The sequence below is a fragment of the Musca vetustissima genome, unplaced genomic scaffold (assembly GCF_032173495.1).
Source record: "Musca vetustissima isolate MV318-11 ecotype Yass unplaced genomic scaffold, APGP_CSIRO_Mvet_v1 utg20142, whole genome shotgun sequence".
Classification (NCBI taxonomy): Eukaryota; Metazoa; Arthropoda; class Insecta; order Diptera; family Muscidae; genus Musca; species Musca vetustissima.
The window spans coordinates 320823-338060 of NW_026882995.1; the positions used below are offsets into that span (position 1 = coordinate 320823).

The window sequence follows — 17238 nt, forward strand, 5'->3', positions numbered from 1 at the left end:
CATCGACAAGTCTAAAAGTCGACTTTAACTCTCGAATAGCGGTAAACAAATGCCAAAAACAAAGAGATCATAGTCGATTTGGCATTCGAAGGCATAACGGCGTGAACACATTGTTTAATGGCGTTAGAGTTTACGCACACAATGTGGGAGGATGGCGAAAAGAGTCAGTATTTGCAGAAATCTAATTGGGATAAAATGAAAGCTCACGAGAAAAAGAAATTTTGAAATAATAGCGGTGTTTTGCTCGACTAAAAAGACTCCCTTTAGCTCATTTATAAAGACTTCCATCGACTCGGCTATAAAGAAACCTTCAGGTCGTCTATAAAGACTCCCTTCAGGTCGTCTATAAAGACTCCCTTCAGGTCGTCTATAAAGACTCCCTTCAGGTCGTCTATAAAGACTACCTTCAGGTCGTCTATAAAGACTACCTTCAGGTCGTCTATAAAGACTCCCTTCAGGTCGTCTATAAAGACTCCCTTCAGGTCGTCTATAAAGACTCCCTTCAGGTCGTCTATAAAGACTCCCTTCAGGTCGTCTATAAAGACTCCCTTCAGGTCGTCTATAAAGACTCCCTTCAGGTCGTCTATAAAGACTCCCTTCAGGTCGTCTATAAAGACTCCCTTCAGGTCGTCTATAAAGACTCCCTTCAGGTCGTCTATAAGGACTCCCCTTCAGCTCGTCTATAAGGACTCCCCTTCAGCTCGTCTATAAAGACTCCCTTTCAGCTTGTCTATAAAGACACCCTTGAGCTTGTCTATAAAGACACCCTTTCAGCTCGTCTATAGAATCCCTTTAAGATCGTCTATAAATATTCCCTTCAGCTCGTCTATAAAGACTCCCTTCAGCTCGCTTAAAAAGACTCATGTAAAAAGGCCCCCTTCAGCGTTACCGCCTTTTTGAACCCAATCACCAGCTGTCGTCTTGTAAACCCTTGTGCCCAAAACGTACCTAAATAACCCTGCATTTAAATGTAAACATTCCCGGCGAATTCGCCTTGTTTTCATTCTGAAAAATATTGGGGGCAAATTTGCTCTGCGACTAGGTTATTTAATAAACAATTGAAAATTCCTTTACTTTCCACTCCAAAATAATGCTGACATTGCGTCCGGTGGCGCCATTTTTACAACGGACCTGTTGCTCATTGCGATTTTATGCCCGACCGACGACAACCACATCGAAGAAATCCTCATCATCCCCGTCCAAAACTGAGGCTATGAAGAAATTCGTTCATCAGGAAACACTGAGGTATCTCAGTCCGACGTGTAATGTCAAAGTGATATCGGATATATTTTTAAAAGTCCGTTCAGCAGATGTTCATGAATATCCAAATGGTGATGTTTTCATTGCCCAGCTGCATGGTGGTCCAGCCAAAAATTGTCCCGCCTCTATGGAGGTTAATGTTAGCGATGATGAGAATAATGTGGAGGTTGTGGTTAAGAAATTAAAGGATGATACGGGAGATTTCTTTTGTGAACTGGAAGTGCCGGTTAAGGCAAGTTTAGAGGCTACATCGAATAGTGGTGCAAATATATCGAAAATTTTCGGGGATTTCCTCAAATTAAAAGCGGAAAATTATATAAGTGTATCGGATGTCAAGGCGGAGGAGATCAGCGTTGAGAGTGTCAATGGGAATGTGTTTAGTCGTGGTCTTTTGCTGGGCAAGCGAACGAAAATCGTAACCAATAATAATGGTGTAAGTCCAATAGCTTATATTCGATGACTATAAAATAAATTATAATATTTGATTTTTACACATTTTAGCACATTATTTTAGACAAACTCCAAGGTGATGAGATCCTCTGTAAGACCGACAATGGTAATATCACAACAAATTGCTGTTATGTCGAGTCATCAGTTTTCGAAACGAATGCGGGCGATTTGGACTTGAAAAATATACACAAGACTAGTCAGGTTAATGTACAACAAGCCGAAGGGAATTTGAAAATGAGTAAGTCGAATATAAATAATTCAAATTTATAAAATATATTTTTTTATAAAACAACATTCCTTTTCCAGCTGGCGTCCATGGCAATTTAAATGTCAACTTTAATGGTACTGCTATGGAGCTACAATTATCCGAACTGAATGGTGAAAATTGTATTAAATCAAATCAAGCCAAATCGATTGTTATAAACATTTCCGATGACATTGAAAATAATACTTCGATATTGGCGAATTTGCAAAATAAGAATTCGGGCATAACATTGGATCCTTCACTTCAGCATTTAAATGAAGGTCTTTCGGAAAATAAACAATGTTTTAAATGGCCCAAAGACAAGGAACAAGAGTGTAAGTTAGAGGTAAATGTTAATAGTCCATTGACATTGGGTAAATCATCATGGGCGGATATGTTACGTTTAAAAATGCAGCAAAATCAAAAGAATAATAACAATAATAACAATGCAATGTAAATAGTTAATAGGTGTTTTTCGTTTTTTAAATTTTAATATTAATAAAAAAATATTGAAAATTTTATTTATTTTTATTAAAATAAAATTTGCAAGGTTTTTCTTTAATTTATTACTGCCTTCAACTCGTCTATAAAGACTATTTACGTACCAATAAGTACGAATTTCCAAAACTACCTCATTCGAACACTCCAATAATAATCTTAATCTGAAATTGTACAAACTTTAGTACCATTTATTACTTTTCCTAGACGTACGTTCGATTTTCCAAAACTTCTTCAATTCTTCACTCCAACAGTAACTTTAATCAGAAATTTCAGGATCCCAGTCCTATCCGTTCACATAGATCTAAATTGTACCATATTTAGTACTTTTCGTACTTATATGTTCGATTTTCTAATACCACCTCAATCCATGTACTCTAACAGTAACTACTACTTCTTTACAGGAAAGTGAAAAGTTCAGATATCTGAAAAGTGCAGATATTCTGAAAAGTGCAGATATCTGAAAAGATCAGATATCTGAAAAGTGCAGTTATCTGAAAAGTGCAGATATCTGAAAAGTGCAAATATCTGAAAAGCTCAGATATTTAAAAATGCAGATATCTGCAAAGTGCAGATATCAGAAAAGTGCAGATATCTGAAAAGTGCAGCTATCTGAAAAGGGCAGCTATTTGAAAAGTGCAGATATCTCAAAACTGCAGATATCTGAAAAGTGCAGATATCTGAAATCTGCAGACATCTGAAGTAATTTACCTGCCTCAACGTGCACGTAAGATAAATTGCTGCATAATGCGGGGTCAATGACTCTTAATCCGGGGTCAATGACCCTTAATCCAGGGTAAATGACCCTTAATCCGGATTAGCGTAATCTGGGGTCAATGATCCTTAATCCGGATTAGCCTAATCCGGGGTCAATGAACCTTAATCCGGATTAGCCTAATCCGGGGTCAATGACCCTTAATCCGGATTAGCCTAATCCGGGGTCAATGACCCTTAATCCGGATTAGCCTTAATCCGGGTCAATATCCCATAATCCGGGGTGAATGACCTTTAATCCGGATTAAGCTTAATCCGGGATCAATGACACTTAATCCAGGGTCAATGACACTTAATCCGGATTAAGCCTAATCCGGGGTCAATGACCCTTAATCCGCACTAAACCTTGACCTTGGTTAAGGGTCATTGACCCCGGATTAAGGGTCATTGACCTCGGATTAAGGCTTATCCGGATTAAGGGTCAATGAAAAGTGCAGATATCTGATATAATATACCTGCCTCAACGTGCACGTAAGTGATATCGCTGCATAATCCGGGGGCAATGACCCTTAATCCGGATTAAGCCTTAATCCGGTGTCAATGACCCTTAATCCGGATTAAACCTTAATCCGGTGTCAATGACCCTCAATCCGGATTAAACCATAATCCGGGGTCAATGACCCTTAATCCGGATTAAACCTTAATCCGGTGTCAATGTCCCTCAATCCGGATTAAGCCTTAATCCGGGGTCAATGACCCTTAATCTGGGGTTAATGACCCTTACTCCGGATTAAGCCTTAATCCGGATTAAGGGTCATTGACCCCGGATTAAGACTTAATCCGGATTGAGGGTCATTGACACCGGATTAAGGCTTAATCCGGATTAAGGGTCATTGACCCCGGATTAAGGTTTAATCCGGATTAAGGTTCATTGCCCCCGGATTAAGGGTCATTGACCCCGGATTAAGGCTTAATCCGGATTGAGGGTCATTGACACCGGATTAAGGCTTAATCCGGATTAAGGGTCATTGCCCCCGGATTATGCAGCAATATCACTTACGTGCACGTTGAGGCAGGTATATTATATCAGATATCTGCACTTTTCACTTTCCTGCACAGAAATAGTTGCAAGTGTCATTGACCCCGGATTAAGGCTTAATCCGGATTGAGGGTCATTGACACCGGATTAAGGTTTAATCCGGATTAAGGGTCATTGACCCCGGATTATGGTTTAATCCGGATTAAGGGTCATCGACCCCTGATTAAGGTTTAATCCGGATTAAGGGTCATTGACCCCGGATTATGCAGCAATATCACTTATGTGCACGTCGAGGCAGGATATCTGCACTTTTCACTTTCCTGCACAGAAAATGCAGGTAATCCGTACTAAACCGGATTAAGGCTTAATCCGGATTAAGGGTCATTGACCCCGAATTAAGGCTTAATCCGGATTAAGGGTCATTGATCCCGGATTAAGGCTTAATCCGGATTGAGGGTCATTGACACCGGATTAAGGTTTAATCCGGATTAAGGGTCATTGACCCCGGATTAAGGTTTAATCCGGATTAAGGGTCATTGCCCCCGGATTATGCTGCAATATCACTTACGTGCACGTTGAGGCAGGTATATTATATCAGATATCTGCACTTTTCACTTTCCTGCACAGAAATAGTTGCAAGTGTCATTGACCCCGGATTAAGGCTTAATCCGGATTGAGGGTCATTGACACCGGATTAAGGTTTAATCCGGATTAAGGGTCATTGACCCCGGATTAAGGATTAATCGGGATTAAGGGTCATTGACCCGGATTAAGGTTTAATCCGGATTAAGGGTCATTGACCCCTGATTAAGGTTTAATCCGGATTAAGGGTCATTGACCCCGGATTATGCAGCAATATCACTTATGTGCACGTCGAGGCAGGTATATTATATCAGATATCTGCACTTTTCACTTTCCTGCACAGAAATAGTTGCAAGTGTTATTTATGCAGGTAAGTCAAAACAACTGTACTAAATTTGATAAAATTTAGATTCGAGTGAACGAATAGAGATGGAAAACTTATCAGCTCGTCTATAAAGACTCCCATTCAGCTCGTCTATAAAGACTACCATTCAGCTCGTCTATAAAGACTCCCATTCAGCTCGTCTATAAAGACTCCCATTCAGCTCGTCTATAAAGACTCCCATTCAGCTCGTCTATAAAGACTCCCATTCAGCTCGTCTATAAAGACTCCCATTCAGCTCGTCTATAAAGACTCCCATTCAGCTCGTCTATAAAGACTCCCATTCAGCTCGTCTATAAAGACTCCCATTCAGCTCGTCTATAAAGACTCCCATTCAGCTCGTCTATAAAGACTCCCATTCAGCTCGTCTATAAAGACTCCCATTCAGCTCGTCTATAAAGACTCCCATTCAGCTCGTCTATAAAGACTCCCATTCAGCTCGTCTATAAAAAGACTCCCATTCAGCTCGTCTATAAAGACTCCCATTCAGCTCGTCTATAAAGACTCCCATTCAGCTCGTCTATAAAGACTCCCATTCAGCTCGTCTATAAAGACTCCCATTCAGCTCGTCTATAAAGACTCCCATTCAGCTCGTCTATAAAGACTCCCATTCAGCTCGTCTATAAAGACTCCCTTTCAGCTCTTTCAGCTCGTCTATAAAGACTCCCTTCAAATCGTCTATAAAGACTTTCTTCAGTAAATAAAAATCCATTAACATTTTGCATTGTTCCAAAAATTTGTTTTATTTTTCCTAATTTTTTCTTTAGTTACTTTTGATCACCCATATTTGTAAAATTTATTTTAATTTTGACTACAAAACAGAATTTTTTTATATAAAGAAAAAATCTTAATAAATACTTTGTTTTAAATGTTGCTTTAAAAATCTCTACATTATGGCACTTAAATTAATTACTTTAAATTTTGAGAATATCTTTTAATTTGGAATAGCACATTTTCAGTGATTCATTTTCAATTGGTTGTGTAAAAGTGTCCATAACTTTAAGGGCATATTTTCTGGGACATATTGTAAAGCATTGTTCCAATGTCTGATCATCTGTTTTCAAGATAATAAATAAAATCGTACTCAATACTGTGCTGAGTATTAATTCAAAATTGGTATTATTTTCTTCATCTGATGTATCATTTTCGAAATCGTTTGTTTTAGCGGTTGACTTTTTTAAACGTTCCTCGAGGGTCAGAGAGATTTTATAATGGAGTTTGAGTAGTTTTTGTGCAATTTCCAAATCGAATGGGTTGTTGAGAACCTGAAAGGTGGTTATGAAATAAAAAATACAATTTTAAATTAATTTTAATTGAAAGTTGTAAATTAATTTTATTAATTCTTCTTCTTACCCTTAATATATCATTTATACTATCCAAAACAATTGTTTCATATTGTTGCCATGCACTGGGTTCATCATCGACAGTCTTCAGAATCTCCTTCAGACACATTAACATTTCAGCATTAAACGAGGCATATGACTCCCTGCTGATCTCCTCGTATTGACTCAATATACTATGGATATTACAAAATGTTTGATTTCCTTTAAGTACACTTTCGGCAATGCTATCGTAATTATCCAAATTACTGGCAACATCTTTGTGCAGGGATTGCAAGCCCTCAATGGTCGCCCCCACTAAAGTTGTATCAACGAAAACTTTCTCAAATGTAGGCACTTTTATATCGTCCTTCGTCTTTCCATCTTCATCGTCATCATCCATTACAGCAAATTTGGCCAATATGGCATTCAGGGTTTCCATGGTCTGCAGGACCAGGGTATTATTGGCAGCACTTGCCAATATAAAGCAAATATTTTTAACAAATTGATCGCATTTCAGCAGATAATTGTACCACATGGTAACGCTGGACTCTTTCACTTTGACAAATACCACTGCAAAGAGACGCATCAATTGTTCCAGTGTAAGGGAATCTAAGCAGGAGCTTAGTTCCAACAGCACCTGTACAGTTTCTTCTTGCTGTTCCAATTGGTCGCGTGTTTCTTGTACATTACACATATTGGCCAAAATGCCCACCAAAATTTCCGATAGACGTTTATCCTCTGTGGTCCTTATGATGCCGGAAAATATTTCCAAAACATCCTGTTCCAAAAGGAACAATACCACATCCCTTTCAATTGTCATATCCCACAGGGAACATAAATCCCGCTCCACCTCCTCTTCATTTTGCAGATCTTTTTTAACTTCGGCCAATTTTAACAAGGTATTCAATACGAAACGTTCACTGTACAGGGTATCTCCAATGGCATCACCCTATGGATATACAAAAGAAAATTTTAATAACAATCCAATGTAGACTCTTTGAAATGTACCGCTTACCTTTAAAAGCTGTATATCTGTACCCTCGGCATCTGCATCCGGTAATGTGGGATTACAGGAGGCACTCTCGGTATCCACAACAGTTTTATTATTTTCCGGATTTTTAGTGCCGTTGGAATCATTGGATTTTTCTTCTTTTGTCTGTGGTGAAGACATCTTCAAGTAGGCAGCCGTCTGTCTGTCGGTCGTCGTCGTTCCAAACAAAAGTTTGTTTTGTATACAGACGCTCATGACCCGTCGTCATGTATCAGATGGTCTTGCAGAGCGAATTCCAGCAAAAAATACAACTCTGTGCGCACATTCATTGCAAAAAGTTTTTGTTTGGGGCGAAAAATTATTTCGTCGTCCAGTATTTTTTTGATATTTCAGAAGAATACCTTCTGGACTTTTATAAAATGAACTTTTAATCTACCATAAGAAGACCTTGAAATATAATCATCTAATATGAAGTCCTCCTGACTTTTAATACGAAGTCCTACTGTCTCTTCTAATCTCTTCTAAAAAGCCAATCTACAAGAATAATTTTTGGTTTTTAAAAACTGGATCTTCTGGTATACTATAAGAAGACTTTCCCTTCTTCTTCTACTCTCTTCTTAGAAGCCAATCTACAAGATTAATTTTTGGTTTTTAAAAACAGGATCTTCTGGTATACTATAAGAAGACTTTCCCGTCTTATCTTTTAGCCTTCTATAGGAAGACTTTCCTGTCACATATATGAATACCATACAGGTTCCAGCCAGAAAATCTTCTGATCTTACATAAAAATACTTCCTGGTATTCTATTAAAAATACCTTCTGGACTTTTACGTGAAGAATTCCCGGTATGCTATGAAAAGAACTCCTGATCTTCTATGCTATGAAAAGAACTCCTGATCTTCTAGAAGAATTCCTACTTTTGGGGTCTTTAAAAACAGGACCTTCTGGTATTCTATAAGAAGATTTTCTTGTGTTATCTTTTAGTCTTCTATTGAAAGACTTTCCTGTCACCTATATGAATATCCAGCAGTTTCCTGCCAGAAAACATTCTGATATTCTGGTCTTCTATTAAAAAAATATATTCTGGTCTTTTAAGTGAAGGCTTCCTGGTCTGCTTCAGTATTATTCTTCTGTATTATTATATGAAAAACATCTTGCTTTTTATAAGAAGACCTTGTGATCGTACGTATGAAGAGCTTCTGGACATTTGTGTGAAGATCTTCTGGTTCTTTTAAAAAAGACCTACTGGTCGGCTATGAAAATACCTGTTAGTATGATCTACCATGAGAAGGCTTCCTGGGTTTTGGTCATCTAAGAGAAGAATTCTAGGTATTCCAAGATAAGTATTTCTGGATTTTTTTAGCTTCCGGTTTTGTTATAAGAAGAACATCTGATCTGAACTTCTTCTGGTCTTCTGAAGAGCTTCCGAGAAGAGCTTCCGCTTTTCAATGCGAAGTAATTCGGGATTTAATTCTGGTGTTCTATGAGAAGAACATCTGGTCTTCCGTAAAAAGTGTTCTGGTCATCTGCGAGAAGAACTTCTTCTGGTAGTCTATGAAGAGGTCATTTTGGTCTTCTATAAAGAAGGTCTTCTGGACCTCTACGAAGAATACCTTCTGTTCTTTTTTGGAAACATTCTGGTCTTTTACGAAGAAGACCTTCTGGCCTTCTACGAGAAGACATTCTGGTCTTCTACGAGAATGCCTTCTGGCCTTCTACAAAGAAGACCTTCTGGTCTTCTATGAAGAGTATCTTGTGGTCTTCTATGAAGAAGAACTTTTGGCCCTCTATGAAAAATACCTTCTGTAAGAAGAGTTTCTGGTCATCTGTTAGTAGACCCTCTGAACTTCTATTAAGAAGGCCATCTATTCTTCTAGTAAGAATACAATCTGGTCTTAAATGAAAAGCATCTTGTGGTCTTCTATGAATTCCTTTTGGTTTTCTATGAACAATACCTCCTAGTATCTAATGAAGACCTTTTAAAAATGTCCTATATAGAATTTCAGGTCGTCTATAAGAAGGAATTATGGTCTTTCTTAAATGAGACCATCTGTCATTTTATGAAGTAGACCATTTGGTCTATGAATTGTTGTGAATATGGCAACATGGTCTATTCTTGTTTCTTCTTCTTTCTGTATATCATTCTGCATTCTTATTTTAAGTCTTTGAATAAAGCTCTTCTATATGACATCAAAAATAATTGGATCAACCTGCTTTCCTCCATTTTGTAATACTATAAGTAGACCTGTCTTCATCTATTAGAAGCTTTTCATGAAACAGATATTCTGTTCCACTATAAAGAAGACTTTCTAATCTCCTTTGAAAGAAAACTTTTTGTCTTCCATAAAAAATACCAAAGCTGGAAGACCCTCTGAAAAGGTTTTCTATTTCTAACCTCAAATGTTATAAAATAGAATTTTATCTAGGCTTCCATAAAAAAAATATGGTGTCCCAGTTGGAATTTGTTTAAAAATTTTGTAAATAACTTTCATAAATAACCTGAAAATATGTTTCGCATTGAAAACAGTTGGTTTAGAATGCCTCCTGTGAGGATTGAACTCACGACCCCTGGTTTACAAGACCAGTGCTCTGCCACTGAGCTAAAGAGGCTGGTGTCGTGTGGCGTGATAATGTGTATAACAAAACTCGGCACGTAACTGGTCATGGTTACGAACTGTTCGAATTTACCCTTATCTTTTTGATGTGGGTGGGCGATAGGTGTTATAATCAGTGCTACCAAAATTAAGGGTTAAATGACAATTACGTTTTCCAAGTTTAAATGTAATTAAAAAGTTAAGATTTGAAGGGCAACATTTGCAATTTTTACTTTAATTAAATTAAATTCATAAAGTGTATATGTATGTGTGTTTATATCATTGTTGATTTACATTGGTACACTATTTCCAATAGATCTCAAAATGATTTTCCTTTATTGAGCTGCACGATTTTCAGCCAATTTCATTTTAAAAATTGCCTTCAATTCTTCGGCACCAACTTCATTGGTATCCTTATAGTATGGCAGCTGAGAGATGCGTTTAAACCATGCTGCAAATTTGGGGAATTTCGATTCATCAATTGGTACCACCTCATTACACGACGAAATGGTAGCCACACAGCATAAATCAGCAATAGTCATGTTATCACCACAAACATAGGGATGATCTTGCAAGAAACCTTCCATAATTTCCCAACATTTTACAAGATTGGCAATTTTATCTTCAGAAACTTCGGTGCAGCCAAAGAATAAAATCGGTTCGAAGAGGAAACGTAGACGAGCAAACAAATGACCCGAATCGAAATGCAAGCGGGCATTTACTTGGGCACGTTTTAACAAATCTTTAGGATATAAGGTGTCATCGGCGGCGGAATATTTGTCAACCAAATAACAGCATATGGCATGAGAGTCATAGATAATATCCTCACCATCCACCAAGGTGGGAATGGTATGTTGGGGATTCATTTTTAGAAATTCGGGTGTCAGATGTTCACCGGCCAGTAAATTGACGACTCTGTAAAGGGGGTAATTTGGTTTGAATTTTGATTTCGTTTTTAAAAATATACTTACTTGTATTCCAGTTCCAAACCAATAGCCTTGGCAGTTAACATAACAGCCCGAGAGGGTGGGCTCAATGTGGCCATATATAGAATGGGGTTTGACATTTTGATGCTGGAAATGAAAAAGGTAAGGATTAAAATTGAATATTTTCTCAAGATTACTATAGGATTTTAAAAGAATATTTTCAAAGCTCTAACTTTTAAAGAACATTTTTTCAAAGCCTAACCACGGCGTATATTTTTTAAGGCTCCTAAAGGCGTGGATTTTTTTGAAGAATATTTTTTCATGGTCCATATAAGGAGTGGATTTTCTAAAGAATATTTCAAGGCTGATACAAGGCGCAAATTTTTTAAAGAATATTTTCCAAAGGTCTGAAGGTTGTAGATTTTTTAAAGAATATTTTCAAAAGTTCTGAAGGTTGTAAATTTTTAAAGAATAGTTTCAAAAGTTCTGAAGGTTGCAGATTTTTTAAAGAATATTTTCAAAAGTTCTGAAGGTTGTAGATTTTTTGAAGATTGTTTTTAAAGCTCCGCATGGCGTTTTTCGTTAATGAAGATCTCTACTTTTTATTACGGATTCTTGTATAAATTTTGCCTTCTTACCTTTAGCTAATATTCAAAACACTGAAAGTTGTTACTGTTCCCTCCAAGCGATGATTTAGAATAGATTTTAATGTTTCTCATTCTTTTTTTTTGCATACTCATGTTGGCATCTTCAAAATTGATAATGGAAATCTTCCATCTAAACACACACATACACACACTTTTTACACGCTATATTCCAGTCCATACAACAGATTATTAGGCAAAAATTTCATTTTCAGAATCTATACCCCCAAAACATTTATTTGCTCTCTAGTTTATTTGGGAATCTTATTCTCATTTTTTTCGATAAGATCGAGTAATTCTTTTTTAGAATCGTATGTTGAATGGTGGCTGTGCCTCTAAAAATGTTCTTACTCTCTGATTAACCAGAATTTGTATACTCATTTTTTCGATAAGATTTCTAATTTCTGAGGAGAGATTATTTAATGATCTTAAGAGATCATTTGAGTACAGATTCTTCATTAGTTTAGTATTAGAAACGGGAAGATTCAAATGAAAGAACATTTCATATATAACCTTTTGCCGTATTTAAAAATTTTTTATGGACAAATCTAAAATAATTTCTAAAAAATTAGAGATTCTTGCATGTTTTGAAACAGAGGATTTATTACAAATTATGGTCTGTTCCGAAAAATGCTAAAATTTATAGTTAAACAAAATTTATTTCGATTTCTACCTTTTGTACAAGAATTTACACCTTCTTTATAGGGTACTTCCTTACCTGTTTCTGGCTTCAATTTAATTTAATGGAATATTTTCTGTCCACCACTTTAGATATTAAAAGTTTGCCAGGTTCCAATGCTTGTCACCAATTGTACAATACTATTGGTCATAACAAAAGTGTGGTACCTGCATTTATAGTTTTTTTTTTTTTTTTGTTCAGAAAAAATAAACAAATGCAACAAAATCCATGAATTGTTAATAGCGTTTCGTAGACATTTATTTGTATTTTGTGATAAGTAAGACATTAGGTTTATTGATTATTGTATTTTGAGAAACTAGCCTGCCTTTGACATTGTGAAACTTTGTAATGCCCAACGTGGGAACCCATTGGTATATTGTATGAATATGAAAACTATTTAATTACCCAGTAGTTCGAGTAACTGGTGATGAACTAGATATTTTACTAATTACCTGTAAGTACCACTAGTTACCACTTCATGCCCTAGACTGGTGAATTTAACATGGGTATGTCATTGGGGAAGTCAATTGTCCCATGCCTGCGTTACCAGTATACAGTCATTTCGATAGTCGATTCATTACCCTTTGCATTACCAGTAACTACTGAATTGGTATGATGTGCGTAGACAACTTTTTCAATTGACAAAAAAATCCAACAGTCTATTTTGTGTTCCTTTTTGGGGTATGAAGTAACTAGATCACTAAGTAACTAGCTATATAACTATATAATAGCAGACAATTGATATTTTTTGTACAACTGGGTATTGACCCGTTCAGTTTTGTGTAAGAAGACTTTAAAGGTTAAAATATTTACAGGACATTTGTAAATGAAAAACATTTGGGAATCTAAAAAATAAATCATATCGTAACTTAAATTAAATAATGATCCTTGAAGGATATATTTGGAGGTTCTTATTAAGGACGACTTCATACTTAAGGATTGAGAACACTAAATGTTGCTTCCTTTATATAAGAATATATCCTTTTGATTTTCTATTAAACCAAAGTGTTTATGAAATTCTTTAAATGAAGAAAATCTCCAGATATATTATATATATCTTCTAAGATCTTTTTCAATATAGAAAGTTCTTCTGATGGATTTCCGTACTGTTTTTTTTTTTTACTAAAATATATCACCTAGTAATGTATTATAGAGGAGGAAGCCGTTGTGGTACTCAATTTTGTATAGGAGGCCTGAGAAATTTATTTGGTCTTTTACAAGAACAATATTTATCTTATGGCCACATCTTTTGATATTCTATTAATAAAGACCAATTAGTCTCCTATAGAAGTCCTTCAGTTTATAACCTTTTAGTCGTCCGGACTTTTCTTTCTCGCCTGGGTTTTTATACAGGTAAACCTTCTGGTTTTCTGTCTTGAAGAACGCTTATCAGTTACCTTCTTTTCCCTCCTCCAACTAGCCCCATATGTAAACACGGTCTATAAATAACTATAAATCCTTTTGGATAGTTGATGTAAAGAACGATCTCAGCTTCAATAAGATGATCATATTATATATAGGAACATAGAGCTTTGATAGGTTACGAAATATTCTGCGAAGAATTTCGAAAGTTTAAAAATCTCAACTTTTTTATAAGTTTTTGAGGCGTGGGCGTATTAAAATTTATTATTGAGTTCTGCTTGGGAGCCTTCGAAAGGTGAATTGTTGTATTGATCATCTTGTTTTTGATATAGAAAGGCCTTGTGATTAGCTGCTAAAAAACCTATGGGTTTCCAGTTCTGTTTTTGCTTTTAGTTAAAAGAAGCCTTTTGAGGTTATGCTAAAAGCAAGGACTTTCCAATAATATATTCAAGGAGAAGACATATTTGTAGTATTAAATTCTTTATTTATACAGAAATTATATATTTACCTTATGGCCACATCTTTAGGTACTTCAGAAATAAGAATCCACTAGTTTAGTTTGTAATAAAATAGGTTATTAGGTTATGAAGACAACCTGCTGGTCTTCTAAAAATGATATTCATAAGTTCCATAAATGAGGATCTATTAATAAGGTCAACCAGCAAGGCCTATAAATAAGGTCACACACGGAGACCAGCTGAATACCGATGACTCTCAAGTTTGCGGTCAAAACCTATCATTCTGAATTGACTTTCATTATGAAAACGAAAACAAAGTTCAAATTTTTGACAGAATTGAGAAAAAAACAGCTGACTTTCGCTAGCTGGGTGACCTTATTAATATATCTTGTGTGTAACCTTATTAATAGATCTTGGTCAACCAGCTAGCGAAATTCGGCAGTTTTTTCTCAAGTCTAATGTCAAAAATTTGGCTTTTTTCGTTGGAAGTCAATTCAAAATAATGGATTTTGAAAGCAATCTTACGTGGCAGCTGATATCCTCCTGGTCTCCATGGACGACCTTATTTATAGGACATGGCCCGAAGCGAGGACCTTCTTTTCAGTTATTTAAATTAATTGTATTCCATTTTTGTTTGTTTTAGAGAACTCCTGAGATTCCAATAAAAATATAATTTTATATACATTTTTAAATAAGAAGAAGCATGTTGTCAATTCAATTGAAAATATCATGGAAGAAGAAGAATAACAAAACCGCTCAAAAATTGTTTATAAATAATAAATTTCAGCAAATTTCTTCTGGTGTTTATAAAAATAAACTTTAGGATGTTTTATTAAAAATTCAGCTATTTATGAAACAGATTCTGGACTTTCATCGAAGATGGTAATATGCATATTTATTTAATTTTATAAAATAATTACATTTGGTATTATAGGAATATTGACCATTTACACCTTTTGGTCGGCTGTTTCCTATATAAGAAGATGGTAATGTAATAAATCAGGGCCTAGATTTTCTTCTATATCGATCATGTAAGTTGCAATTAAATAATAACTCCTTTATTATGTTTTTGGATTTTCTGTCGATTTGTTATTGTAGTAGATTTTAATTTTCCAACTGAATATGTTGACATTCTACCAGTTTAAGATGGAACACTTTCTGAGTTTCAATAACATATTATTCTATTTCAAATTAGATGATCTTTTAATAAATAAAGGACTAGAGGCCTCTAGGTTGTAATTAAAGAATAGAACTTTCATGGTTTTCCATAATGTTTGAGGATCTTCTGTCCATTTCTTATTATAGTAGATCTTTGTTTTCCTCTACCATTCTACGGAATAGGGCGTCCATCAGATCTTTTAAGAGGGGAAACTTTCTGAATTTTAATAAAGAATTAATTTTTTTCCTGGAGAGGACATCTAATTGCCTATGAAAAGTAAGAATAACTGGTCTTTTTTAGTTGAAGATCTTATAAGATTATATCAATGAAGAATGCTAGAATGCTGGTCATATAAAATTATATTTTTCTTGTTAAAAACATGTTTTTGGGCCTTAACCCGAATGTGTTTTTTTATTTTATTGAATAACTCCAAATACTTTCTTAATCATTTGCAATGTTTATTTAATAATAAAAATAAAACAAAACAAACAAAAAACACTTTAGAATTACATTCATAAAGTATGTAGGTATGTGTGTGTGTATATATCCGTGCATTAATGTTAATAAAAAATATATATATTGATTCCACAATAATTGTACTTTTATTTTGCACCTCGATTTTCAGCTAATTTCTCTTTGAAAATTCTCTTCAATTCTTCAGCACCCTCTTCATTGGTATCCTTATAGTAGGGTAATTCCGACAAACGTTTCAACCATGCCAAAAATTTCGGAAATTTAAATTCATCAATTGGTGCCACATCATTAACCGATGTAATTGTGGCAACACAACAGAAATCGGCAATTGTCAAGTGGTCACCACAAACATAGGGATGGTCTGCCAGAAAACCTTCCATAATTTCCCAACATTTTTGTATATAAGCAATTTTATCAATGGAACAATCTGTAGAACCGTAATATAATATCGGTTCGTAAAGGAAACGTAGACGTGCGAATAAATGTCCCGAATCGAAATGGAGTCGAGCATCAACTTGGGCACGTTTGAGCAAATCTTTGGGATATAGCTGATCATCTTTGGCATATTTTTCAACCAAATAACAACAGATGGCATGGGAGTCATAAATAATGGCATCACCATCCACGAGGGTGGGTATGGTATGTTGCGGATTCATTTTAATGAACTCGGGTGTCAAGTGTTCTCCCTTGAGTAAATTTATGGGTCTGTAATGGAGAGGTAAGTTGTATTATTTTGATTTATTTTAGAGAATTATTTAATTTTCTATACGTACTTGTATTCCAGTTCCAAACCAATAGCCTTGGCAGTCAGCATAACAGCCCGAGAGGGAGGGCTCAATGTGGCCATATATAGAATGGGTTTTGACATTTTGGTGCTGAAATAAAAAAGGTAAAGATTTTGAAATTACAATATTTACTGGTAATTTTTTTAAAAATTTTAAAGAATATTTTTTCAAGGTCCCACAAGGGTGGCGTGGTTTTTTAAGCAATTTTTTTCAAGGCTCCTATAAGCGTGAAGAATATTTATTGAGGAGCTACCACAAGGCGTGGATTTTTTAAAGAATATTTTTTGAGGAGCTACCACAAGGCGTGGATTTTTTAAAGAATATTTTTTGAGGAGCTACCACAAGGCGTGGATTTTTTAAAGAATATTTTTTGAGGAGACTTTACAATTCTCGGATTTTTTTAAAGAATATTTTTTGAGGAGACTTTACAATTCTCGGATTTTTTTAAAGAATATTTTTTGAGGAGACTTTACAATTCTCGGATTTTTTTAAAGAATATTTTTTGAGGAGCTATCACAAGGCGTGGATTTTTTAAAGAATATTTTTTTGAGGAGACTTCACAATTCTCGGATTTTTTTAAATATTATTTCAATACTTTGAAAAGGTTCTATAAGATTTTTATATTTATTCAACAAGTACCTTACCTTCTCCCCTTTGCAAATAATATTCAATTGT

General features: G+C 35.3%; 4 protein-coding genes and 1 non-coding gene across 5 annotated transcripts; 1 reads left to right on the top strand and 4 right to left on the bottom strand.

The window, feature by feature from the left end:
* The first annotated feature begins 1090 nt into the window (after window positions 1-1090).
* LOC133329746 (protein FAM185A) lies at window positions 1091-2411 on the top strand. Its single transcript, XM_061538213.1, has 3 exons — window positions 1091-1693; window positions 1762-1948; window positions 2017-2411. The coding sequence occupies exons 1-3, from the start codon at window positions 1091-1093 to the stop codon at window positions 2409-2411; spliced, it is 1185 nt and encodes a 394-aa protein (XP_061394197.1).
* Window positions 2412-6754: 4343 nt separating this feature from the next.
* On the bottom strand, window positions 6755-7662 carry LOC133329747 (protein saal1). Its single transcript, XM_061538214.1, has 3 exons — window positions 7507-7662; window positions 6845-7440; window positions 6755-6767 (listed from the first exon to the last, which is right to left on the bottom strand). Exons 1-3 carry the CDS (start codon window positions 7660-7662, stop codon window positions 6755-6757), a joined length of 765 nt encoding a protein of 254 aa, XP_061394198.1.
* A 2358-nt stretch (window positions 7663-10020) lies between these two features.
* Trnat-ugu (transfer RNA threonine (anticodon UGU)) lies at window positions 10021-10092 on the bottom strand. The gene has a single exon. It is a non-coding gene; the product is annotated as a tRNA-Thr (tRNA).
* Window positions 10093-10411: 319 nt separating this feature from the next.
* On the bottom strand, window positions 10412-11150 carry LOC133329736 (glutathione S-transferase 1-like). Its single transcript, XM_061538203.1, has 2 exons — window positions 11048-11150; window positions 10412-10991 (listed from the first exon to the last, which is right to left on the bottom strand). Exons 1-2 carry the CDS (start codon window positions 11140-11142, stop codon window positions 10412-10414), a joined length of 675 nt encoding a protein of 224 aa, XP_061394187.1. The 5' UTR covers window positions 11143-11150.
* A 4756-nt stretch (window positions 11151-15906) lies between these two features.
* LOC133329737 (glutathione S-transferase 1-like) lies at window positions 15907-16659 on the bottom strand. Its single transcript, XM_061538204.1, has 2 exons — window positions 16552-16659; window positions 15907-16483 (listed from the first exon to the last, which is right to left on the bottom strand). The coding sequence occupies exons 1-2, from the start codon at window positions 16644-16646 to the stop codon at window positions 15907-15909; spliced, it is 672 nt and encodes a 223-aa protein (XP_061394188.1). The 5' UTR covers window positions 16647-16659.
* Window positions 16660-17238: the final 579 nt, after the last annotated feature.